Source organism: Cynara cardunculus (assembly GCF_001531365.2).
Source record: "Cynara cardunculus var. scolymus isolate 2C chromosome LG 3, CcrdV1, whole genome shotgun sequence".
Lineage (NCBI taxonomy): Eukaryota > Viridiplantae > Streptophyta > Magnoliopsida > Asterales > Asteraceae > Cynara > Cynara cardunculus.
In genome coordinates, this window is record NC_037530.1 from 32374639 (window position 1) to 32386427 (window position 11789).

At 36.1% G+C, this 11789-nt stretch overlaps 1 protein-coding gene and 1 long non-coding RNA gene across 11 annotated transcripts; one reads left to right on the forward strand and one right to left on the reverse strand.

Moving 5' to 3' along the window:
* Positions 1–3394: 3394 nt before the first annotated feature.
* Positions 3395–6965, forward strand: LOC112510171. Of its 10 annotated transcripts, XR_003068900.1 has the most exons (7): positions 3395–3582; positions 3692–3841; positions 4570–4931; positions 5568–5711; positions 5844–5965; positions 6185–6383; positions 6565–6965. It is a non-coding gene; the product is annotated as an uncharacterized LOC112510171 (long non-coding RNA). The 10 variants fall into 10 exon arrangements; XR_003068894.1 differs by having other exon boundaries at positions 5568–5965; XR_003068896.1 differs by having other exon boundaries at positions 5568–5965; positions 6188–6383.
* Positions 6966–9121: 2156 nt separating this feature from the next.
* LOC112509165 (probable receptor-like protein kinase At5g61350) lies at positions 9122–11789 on the reverse strand. Its single transcript, XM_025114023.1, has one exon. The coding sequence runs from the start codon at positions 11787–11789 to the stop codon at positions 9279–9281; it is 2511 nt and encodes an 836-aa protein (XP_024969791.1). The 3' UTR covers positions 9122–9278.

The window sequence follows — 11789 nt, forward strand, 5'->3', positions numbered from 1 at the left end:
AATCTTGTAAAATCTGTATTGATCTTCTCTATCAATATATATTTTAAATTTGAAAATTGTGTTTGTATTCATCCCCCCCTTCTACAAACTGTTTAGTATTCTTGTAGACCCGTTTGGGACCAACATATACTAAATCCCAGTTTTCAAAGTTTAATGACTATATTCGTACATTTAAACATGAATAGTAGTTATTGTTGAATTTTAAGAAGTATGATTTTTAATGCTACATACGTCCCCTAACTATGTACCGGGTAATATCTAAATTGTCCCCCACTCCCTACGTGTCAGCTTAATTGCTCTCAACTGCTTCTTCTTGTACAACCATCAGGGCCGGCCCTATGGGTAGTAGTCAAATATTAGTTGTATGTTCACTAAAAATTAAATTTTACTAGGAATATTTGAACCTAAGTCATATAGTATTATTAGGAGACTTTACCAATGAGCTTAAGATTATTTTGTTTATATTTATCTAGATTCCGCTTCTAATACTTCGCTCCCTATTCCCTATTTTTTTCACTTTTGCTTAATTTTTTAAGTTCATTTTTGTCGTGTTTTTACAACAATAAATATTTATTTGAAATAAAATTAATAACACAATTAATATTTGTATAATTTATCTATACTAGGGAGTGTAAATAATACGAGATAACTCGCGAGCTATTTGAGATCGACTCGGTCAACACTCGACTCGAATAGGCTCGGCTCGAACTCGAGCTCGACTCAATATATTAACGAGTCGAGTCAAGCTACCCAATACTCGACTCGAAAAGCTTGCCAGATACTCGATTATTTTATATATAATTAGTTTTAAAATATAATCAGTTTTTATGATAAAAATTGTAAAATATAAATAATAAAAATGCCTTATATTTTTAGATATTTAAACAAAATTATGCATTTTTTAATTATAAAACTTAATCAAATTTTTTTTAAAATCACAATTAAAAAAAAAGACAAAGAAAAACTATAATAAATGTTAGTAAAATTGTCCCACATTGGAATAAAGATGGTAAAGGAAGGGAGAAAAAATGTTATAAAAAGAGAGGGAGGTGAATGTAATTTCTAACTTTGTTTTTTTGATGATGAAGTTTGAAGTTGATCGTTTAGTTTTATAAAAACTAAGTAACACCTTTAAGTTTTAAAATTTATAAGAGAAAAACTCTAAAATTTCAAAATTTCAATGGGTGAGCTTGGTTCGAGTTTGATTCGAGTTCGAACTTGTTTCGAGCTTTATTCGAGCTTAGTTCGAGACTGATTCAAGTTCGAGTTCGAGCTTTAGAAATAGTTATGAGTTCGAGTCGAGCTTTGATTTTTATTACTTGCGAGTTTTCGAGTCGAGTTTGAGCTTGGAAATTGGGTTTCGAGTTCGAGTCGAGTATAGTGATACTCGAGCTCGACTCACATCATTTACACCCCTAATCTATACTACCTTATAAAATTTTAATGCACAAAGTACTATACATTTATGCATAAAGTCTTAAAAACAACTCATAATGCATTAAGTACTACTATTTTATGCATTCAGTCTAAAATCTCTTAATCTACAATTAAAATAACACATAGTACAAATTACCAATGCACATTATTACCTTTTCTTTTTATGTTCCCAAGATACTCTTGACACCTTTCACTCATGCCTTCACCCTCTCCCCATCCCCCAAAGGTGAGATTCAAACTGATATTCACCATAAGTTATTAAATGTTCTCCCATTCAATTGCTCTAGAATTCTCGTTCTCGCTCTCGATCTCTTGATTCTTTGCACTTGGTATAAATCGAACACATTTGTGGAATCGTTTAAATATGTTGGATTTTAAATATATTGGATTTTAAACTGTCATACAATTTTTTYCATCGATAGACTGTAATTGGAACCATAACTCTTATTTATTCAAATTGTATTAATATGTAAAGACCAAGTGTAACTTATATGGTCGTTAAATATTCTATAATAAAACTAGTGAAACTTCAAAATCGTTAAAATTCACGGCTTCCGCCGCATTGCACGGGTACACAACTAGTTATTTTAAGAAAACCATATAATAATACTTGAAAACTTATTATTTTTGTTATGTGTATAATTTCATCAAGCATGTTTATTCAAGAAATTGAGTGTGGATTTGTTACTCGGTAAAGGGCATCTCATCATGAGCAAAATCCTATTTTTATATCAATTTTCACACAATTTCACTACAATTCTTGACAAGTAATGTTGCTGAAATGTACAACAAATTTGATATTTAATCTTTATGCAAGTTTCATGTTCGTATAATTTTAATTTATTTGATTATAAATGCTATTTTAGTTATAATATTTATTAATATTATATTATAAGTTATATTTATATTAGTCCATATATGATATATATGCATAAATAATAAAACATAAAAAATGACACACACACATACACACATAGGTGAAAGTTCAAACAAGAACACCTCCATTTTACGAGAACGCGAAAACAGCCTTATCACATGTGATAATGCGCGTGAGGGACCTTGTGATGTGCGGACGATGTGTTCTACGACTTAGCCCGCGCCAAAGATTGTCTACGTCTATGATTTAGCATTACATGTGATGGTCTTGATGGATTATAGTATCATATCAACAACACATTTATCACATGTGATAATACATGTGAGGGGGCTTAGTGGTGTAAGAGCGACTTGGCCCCGCAACCAATATCACATCAAAAATCGTCCTCATTCTCTAATTTAGTATCATATGTGATAGAATAATAGTATCACATTATTCTATCACATATGATCGTCTATAGTAAAAGAATGTTCTCGCGTTCTCGTAAAATGAAGGTGTTCTCTTTTAAACTCATATATATATTATGATTCAAGAAAAAAAAAATATAACTGATGATGAAATTTGACTAATACATAGTAGAAATGTAATTGTCTGTATATTGTTTGTTCAAAATTTATGCGTTGTATAAACTACTATTATTAAAAATGTATATAAGTTAGGAATATGAAATATATTTTTAACAATTTATTTGATGAAAAAAATAATATAATACGTTATTGAAATTAAATTATTATAATTTAGATAAAGTTTTACACAATTTTATTGGAATAAATTGTACAAATAATTGAATATTGACTAATATTATTTAAACGTTAAAAAATATTTTACATCATTAGAGCATGTTTTAACATTACGGGGGTGTTTGGAATTGCTATAAAAACAATTTATTGACTTATTTTGATGTAACATCGATAATAAACACTTTTAAGTATTCGGATAAATAATTTATACCAGTATCAAATCGATAATAAGAAGTTTTTAAATAAGTTAAACTATTTTGAATTATAATAAATTAATAAATGCTTTATAAAAAAATATAAATTATTTTAAATAAACAAATCCAAACACACCCTCATTTTTGACCGGCCCTGAAAACCATTGCCGGTCACCGTTCCCTACTACTCTTCTTATCACCGACTTTCTTCCTTCCGTTTCACTAAAGAGGAGTTGAAGAAGGAAATTACATAATCAAAGCAAGCATAGCTCCAGGGATTACTCATATTTCGGCAAGGATGTGAAGAGGAAAGAGAGGAATGGTAACAATGATGGTAAGAAAAATTGGGTTTTTGTTAGGGTTTCTAAGGATTGTTTATGTAGAAAAAAGGAAACTTGTCAAGGATCTGTCCCTAAAAACTTCTCTGCTTTTATTGCCATCAGATGACGAGAATGGATTTGCAAAAAATGTCGATAGAGCGATTCAGATTTTGCAAACCCTGAGGAGAGATTTGAAGAAAGGAGGAAAACAGCGAGTGGTCTTCTTCCATTGAAACAACGACTGCTCGTTTTTGTCCTCAAGAATTTTAAGAGGTACAAGTTCTTTTGCTCTGTGTACGTGCTTGAAAGAGTAATACTTAAAATTTTAGAATGGAGATTTCCCCACTAGTGAAACAAAATCCGTCATCGTATTCATATCGCAACGGCGGAGTTTAACACTACCAACACCTTTCTTAACATCAAGTTCAACATGAAACCTTCATCATCATCATCAATTCAACACCTTTATAGTCTTTTTGTTTTCATTCTCTGTTGACTTACTTCAGTCGTTTTTCCAAGGGTAAGAATCCATTCTCAATTCCCTTTACGGAAACAGAAACGTTTCACTTAATACTCGATTGTATTAAATTGATTAGTTGTAGTTAAGGTGTTTGATGATATACCACCTTCTGTTTTATTGTTAGTTGGATAGATAGTGGGATGATGCAAATCTATCAGTGTCTCCTTCTTTGTTTATTAATCTTTGTATATAACATAAGATGCAAATGACAAAGAATTTACTGTTTCAAGTATAGATTCTGAGTCAGTATGATTGAATTTTTAGTCTTCCATGATTGTATATTGTGATTTTAGTCATACTTTTTTATATTATGATATACCTGCTCCTCTAATGGTAAATTCAACATGGAAAATGCACTCATGCATTGACATATGCACAAATTTCTACAACTTTGTGAAGTTGGTTTCTCTGCTCCACTCTAGGGTATTCAGTGGATAATTTGACGTGCTCTGACAAAAGTTTGTTTTAATATTATACGCAGATACCTAATTTGATAATCTATCTTAAGGGCAGTTGCTTCTTGTAAACTGAATGATGCTGTTATATATAATGGATTGGCAACTGAAAGTGGTGAATGTGCTCAAACAAAAGTGAAGAAGGGGTCTTTTCTAGAACAACTTTCAGTTTGAGTTCGTGATTCATCTCAATTAAACTGCTCAAAGAGGTTGAGATATGCAGATGTTGTAGGACAATGTTGCCCAGTTTCATCAAAGACAATGTTATATTCTTCAGTTACATGTAAGAGGAGATGTATTTCTTCCATACTATGCGTTCTTCCGAACTGGAAGAGATTTCTGTCACAAATGAGGAGAATGATGGCTCAAATATAAGAGAAGTGTATCTGTAAGCCCTCAAACTTCTATTGTTTTAATCTATTATACATTACTTTTTATTTGCGGAGGGGGTGTGGAATGTATAAAAATCTTGAACCATGGTTTCTAAAATGATGATATCTGTCATGCTAAAATACAGACCAATATATGCATTTTTCCAGAAATATTGACAAAATGGATTGCCATTTTTCAGAAACATTTTGTTGCATACTTGGGTTTCTCTTATTAAAAACTTCTACAGAGATGAATTGTTTCTTGATAGAGTCTAGCTAGAATATCTTGATTATAGCCCTTTTAAAAGCATTTCTAAGTTATTTGCACTCTTATATACAAGAACTTGATGGGTATTGGTTCCACGGAGGAACCAGAAATGATGAGAAATCACGTTTGCAAAATATCAAATGTGAGCTTGCTGCCCTCTTATTACCAACACTAGGGCAAAGCTATTGAACCTATGGCCCTACTAATGGAGACAGCTTATCTCGGTAAATTACGTAATGTGATCCGGTATTAATTTATAGTAAATCCAACTGATGTCGATTTTTGTGGCTCTTTGTTAGATTCTCTATTTTCTTCCTTTTTTTCTCTATTTTTCGTGTTTGCTATATTATGATTTGGTATTGAAACCTACGGGTGTCATTCTCAGGCCCTGTACAGTTAGCTTCTGTTGGTGTCTCGATATCAATCTTCAACATTGTTTCTAAGCTCTTTAACATTCCTTTCCTTAGTGTTGCTACTTCTTTTGTGGCCGAGGATATTCCAAAGAACTCCAGTAGAAGTTCCAGCCAAGGTGGAGCAAAAGTACCTTCTTAATGATTTGAAATAAAAAATTACTTCATAATATTGAATTTTACCTTGTGTTCAACGGCATAGAGGAGAACAAATGGCAATGACAATGACAAAGCTTTCGTTGACATAGCAGAAAGGAAACAGCTAGCTTCCGTCTCTACAACTTTGCTTTTGGCTGTTGTCATTGGTATCTTTGAAGGTTTGGCTTTATGTTTTGGATCAAAAGTGTTTCTTAAGCTGATGGGTATATCATCGGTAAGCTTTATATCAGCAGAAGTTCAACTTCGATTTTTGTGATCCAGCTGACTTGTTTCAATTTCAAATCGATGATCATTTTCCACAACTTTATGTAACTGCATTGATCATTATAACTGCCAGCAACAAGTCTTCCTTTCTTCATTCATAGTGTTTTATCCATTTCTCTTTAATCGACATCATAATTTTGGTCATGCTTATAACTTTTTTTTACCATAGAAGGGTAGATGGCCGGAGAAGAAGAAGACGCAGCGATAAGTGGAACGAACTTTACGATCAACATGCTTACTTTTTTCACCTGGGATTTACAGAAACAATTTTCCGAACTGTTTGAAGGCTGTCAGTGTTATGGTGCTCTAACATCTATTGCAGATTTTCGTTTGATTTAGAACCTTAAGGAGCCATCGTCTGTATAGGGGTATGTCTATAACAACTTGCAGTCTTGGGGATGTATTTTAGAAAGAACAACTTACAAATAGCTATGCACTTGTGGATACATCATTTTCCCGATTTTCATTTTGGATGCCTAACATATCTTGCACATTCATTTTGGTTTACTGTGAAGATTATGCTAAAGCCCGAGTTTTTGAATCATGCAGATAATGGAGACGAAGATGGCAATAGTACACAAATGATGTATGTGAATGCACGACTACTGAAAGTATTGTACGTTGTTGTGGAATTGACATACTGCAAGATATGTTGCCAAAGAAGATAGCGAAGTGGGCGTCATTGCCTGTATGCATAATGCGTGATCATGGATTTTTTGGTTTGTGGCTATTTCACTATTGATATGTTTGTAGGTAGCTTGGTTGTTTATAAAGGAAACCGTATCCCCTATTTTACTGTGCATATTCCGTGGCTATCGCTTCTTGTTTATTAGCCAATGTTTGTTGTAGTCTACCTTTTTTGTTTCTTTTATTTTAGGTAGGTCTTGTTGTAATTCTGGTTTATAAATTTGGCTTTGATGAATGAATGAAATAAGCTTTTCCACTTATATAACTTTCATGGTAACAGAGCTGGTTTTGTAGAACCAAAACAAAATCCTAACAACAGCAGTAGTGCCATGACCAGAAAAGATTCAACCAACAATGACCCAAAAAAAGGATGGAGGCCTCATCGACTCTAACTCTCCATACTACATCCACGCCTCAGGCTACCTGAGGTAGATGCACGTGAATGATGTCCTCTCTGACAGCAACTATTACGATTGGTCTCAAGAGATGAAATTTTTTTTGTTTGCCAAAAACAAGATAGGATTCATTGATGGGATCATCGAAACACCCGAAGAAAAATCACCGAACTACATGATGTGGATGCGTTGCGATGCTATGATAAAAGGATGACTCACCACAGCGATGGAAAGAGACATTAGAGCCAGTGTCAAGTACACAAACATGACAACATAGATATGGGCAGATCTTCAGGAGAGATTTGGAAAAGAAAGTGCTCCACGAGCATACGAGTTAAAGCAATTCCTCATAGTCACGCAACAGGATGGAGCCTCTGTCTCCACTTACTACACCAGGTTGAGACATCTGTCTCCACTTACTACACCAGGTTGAGAGATCTGTGGGACGAGGTACAATCGGTATCGCCAATTCCTCGGTGCAGGTGTGGAAATTGCACTTGAACGACGGGAAAAGACTGAATGAATCCAAAGAGAAAGAAAGACTTTATTAATTTGTTTTGGATTTCATGGACGTGTTAGCACACACCTTGATGCTATTGGGATATATGTGATGCCTGAAATACTTGCATTTGGTTGAAACTCTACAACTAAAGACAATTCCATGCATGAGGTTCATTTCTTAAAGTCTCTTTCTCATATTCTTGTTCTTAACAATTTATGTTTCAAGTCTTATCTAAAAACCTATAAATAGTTAAAACTATGTTGTTATCAATAATTGGCATCTTGATAACCATATATCTGCATAGATTTCATTTGTGAATAATGAATACCGATTATTCATGTTGTTTTAAAGTTAAAAACATCCTCATATATACTTGTGATTTAATTTTTTTTCACTATAAGGGGAATTTTTTTGACTTTCTGCCGTGGACATCCAAAATCTCAGGGTCGGCCCTGCATATACATACATAGAGACACATACATACATGCACACATATATGTGTACAACACATACATGCATAGTATACATATAACATAAGTATATACATGTATACATATACATACTTGTATCATTGTATGTACATGCATATAATTTAGTATAATATATGCAACACACGCATGCATACATATACATATACACACATACACATGTACACATACACACATAATAAATTATACAAAGTAAATCAAAGTAAAGCTCACATGAATAAGAAAAACTTGGAAAAACACAAAACTTAGAATAAATCATTGGTGATCCGTCGGTGATTGGCAACGGATCACCAACAATTTTTTAAATATTCTATGTTTTCTTTTTCTTTAACGGGAAAACACGTGGTCGTCGGTGATGCGTCACAAATCACCAATGTATTACCGACATATATTTGATTATGTTCTTTTTCTTTTCTTTTTTAACAGGAAAACACGTGGCCGTCGGTGATCTGTCGCAAATCACCGACGAATGATCGAGGGATATTTAATTATCGTCTTTTTCTTTTTTTAAACACGGGAAAACACATGGTCGTCGGTTATCCATGCAAATCACCGAAGATATATAACTATTTTCTTTTCTTTTTTAAAATCGGGAAAACCTGTGGTCATTGATGATCCATCAGTAATTTCCGTCAGTGATGCCCTTTTTCCTTTATTTGTTTACGACTTAATATTCGAGTTGATGGCTTAATCCGTCGGGATGGTGGGCTTTCAGCCAGCCAACAAATTCCCTCCTCCTCAAGAACGCGTTCCCCTCGGGCCATCACTTTGCCACACTCCTCCAAAAACGAACTATAAGCCTATACTCCTCCAAAAGCCCGATCGAATTCCTCTAAAACCTTGTACAAACCTTTTGACGTATTGTAACCCCGTGAATGTTGAAGGTCAGGGTTTCGAATCTCTACACATTGTTGTCGAAATGCCTAAAATGTGTGTAAACGATCATATAGCATTAGCAATACAATGGATGAAAGATTGTATACAACATGTCACGATGATAATATGAAGCAAATAAAACAATAATGTAATGAAACAGACATATATAACATGGCTGAATAGCCTTACAACCGTATTCATCCCTCAAGAAATCTTTTATGACATTAATTAGAATACATCAACAGAAAATAAACTCAAATTTTAAATTTGCATCAAACCCAAATCTACAATCAACTTAAAGAACACCAAAAGATTTCATCTTCCTTCAAAATCTTGGATCTTGGAGAACAATGGAGAACCCATCACCACACCTGAATCATCACTTATAACAATACTAACATCACTGTTCTTGGATTCCTCTGAACCAATAAGCTTCATCTTTTTGACGTTGCAGGTTCCGTCTTCTTTTTCTTGAGGAGGATCCAACTGCGAAGATGCATCTTGAAGTTGCAAAGCAAACTCCAAGTTCCACAGAACGTCTCCCATGGAAGGTCTGTCAACACCATACTCTGCTATGCACTTTTCTGCAGCTTCCACGTATTTTATCAGTGACTCTGAGCTTATGGTTTTCACGATTTTAGGATCCACGATCATCTCGATACCACCCTTCCTTTGTTTTTGCATTGCCCACTCTGCTAAATTCACCTGTTCCCTTGGCAACGCAGGATCGAGAGCTGGTCTCGCGCATAAAATCTCGAAAAGGACGACACCGAACGAGTAGACATCGGATTTTTCTGTAAGTTGTTGCCTTCGGAAGTATTCTGGATCAAGATACCCGAAACTGCCCTTAACCGCAGTGCTAACGTGAGTTTGATCCAAAGCAGGTCCAGTTTTCGACAGACCGAAATCGGAGACTTTGGCGACTAGGTTCTCGTCCAGGAGAATGTTTGTGGTTTTGACATCCCGGTGGATTATACCTTGCGATGATCCACCGGTATGCAGGTAGTGCAGTCCTCGGGCAGCACCAATACTGATTTCCAGGCGTTGGCGCCATGTCAAAGAAGGTAGGGTGGATCCATAGAGGTGGTCTCGGAGAGGCCCGTTAGCCATGAACTCGTAAACTAGAATCATTTCCGTGTTTTCATCACAATATCCGATCAAGGACACAAGATGTCGGTGTCGAAGCTTGGATAGCAGTTGAATTTCAGTTTGGAATTCATTGATGCCTTGGGAAGATCTCGGGTTTCCTCGTTTTATAGCGAGCTTCGTTCCTTTTTCGATCTCGCCTATATACACTTTCCCGAAACCTCCAACACCGATAACCTCGCTCTCATCGAAGTTCTTCGTTGCATCTCTGAGCTCGCTAAAAGCGAAGGACCGTCCTAGGCCGATCTTGGAAGGGAAAACGCTTGAGTACCCATTCTTGTTCTTGCTCTTACTCGACAACAAACTACTACAATAGCTCGCGTTAAGGGGAAGAAACCACGACGTGAAACTATTTCCACCCTCGTCCCAATCTCGAGCCCTGTTCTTCCTTCGTATAAGGCTAACGACCAGTACGAGAAGCATAATGACTCCAATTGCAACACCAGTTGCCTCAGCAATAGTCGTGGTGCGGGATCCACGACTATTGCTTCCAGATGAGAACAACCCATCTAAGCTCCCAGCCGTGTTTTTCATCTTCATGATCTCCAAACCGTTGAGTATGGCGTTTGGAGCTGAGGTTTCGAGATCCGATGGTCCGACTTGGACCCTTATCAAGCCGTTAGAGATGGCCAACGCGTTAATCATGAAATCTTTGTAGTACACAATGGCTAGGTCCGAGGTGAGCGACGACAAATCGAGCTCCGAAACCCCGATGAAGCCATTGATGTACACATTGAAATAGAGGGTATTCAAACCGCTACTCACGATATCACAAAAGTGCAGCCTGATCAAGTAATTAAATCCGGGATCGACCTTCATCTCCCAGGTGAGGTTGAAATTGGAGTTGGAGACACCGGAATCCGCCATTGAAGCTGCGGATGAGTAAAGTTGATTAGGAGCGATCAAAGAAGTGGCTCCGCCATCCGGATAGTTGATTGTGCTCGGATCAACGGACACAACTTTCTCCCCTTTTGGAAACATCATGTACTCATCACTATCACTCATCCATGTCCTCGACAACGTGTCATTTTTTGGACTAATCGTCGGCCCGCCGACGTTAACCCGGTGCAGGACTTGAAAGTCGTATCCTGACACCCCGTTGAAAACTCCGGCAGGAGAGACGGTGGTTGCTGAATCAGAAACGAGCTCATTGGGAGCCGAAACAAACTCGATAGCATTGATGAAAGCAAAAGATTTCTTTAATGGCGAGAAAACAAGCGAGAAATAATCAGAAGTGACGTTAATGAGGTACTCTTTAAAATGAGAATCCGAATTGTTTGTGGCAGAGAAATCATGCAGAAGAACTAGACCATCGGTTTTGACTGTAAAAACCGCGGTGGTGAGATTATACGAGGGATGATGAAGAGGGAAGAAGTAGAGGCGGAGGAAATGGCGGCCGGGTTGAAAGACGAGAAACTTGTAAACCGATTCAGTGTTAAAGATTCGAGCAGTTCGGTATAGAGGGGGAGCAGAAATTGAGGTGGCAAATATGTTCTCGTCGGTGGATAGAAAGGAGACCGATTGAGGATCGGACTTGAAGGTCCGGCCATCGTCAAGAATGGTGTTTTCAGGTGATCCACAGTCGATGAGGTAGTTTTCAGGCGGAGTGAATCGGGCATTTGTAGAAAGAGAGTAAAACATGATACAAAGTACGGTAAAGGATAATTTTGATCCTCCCAT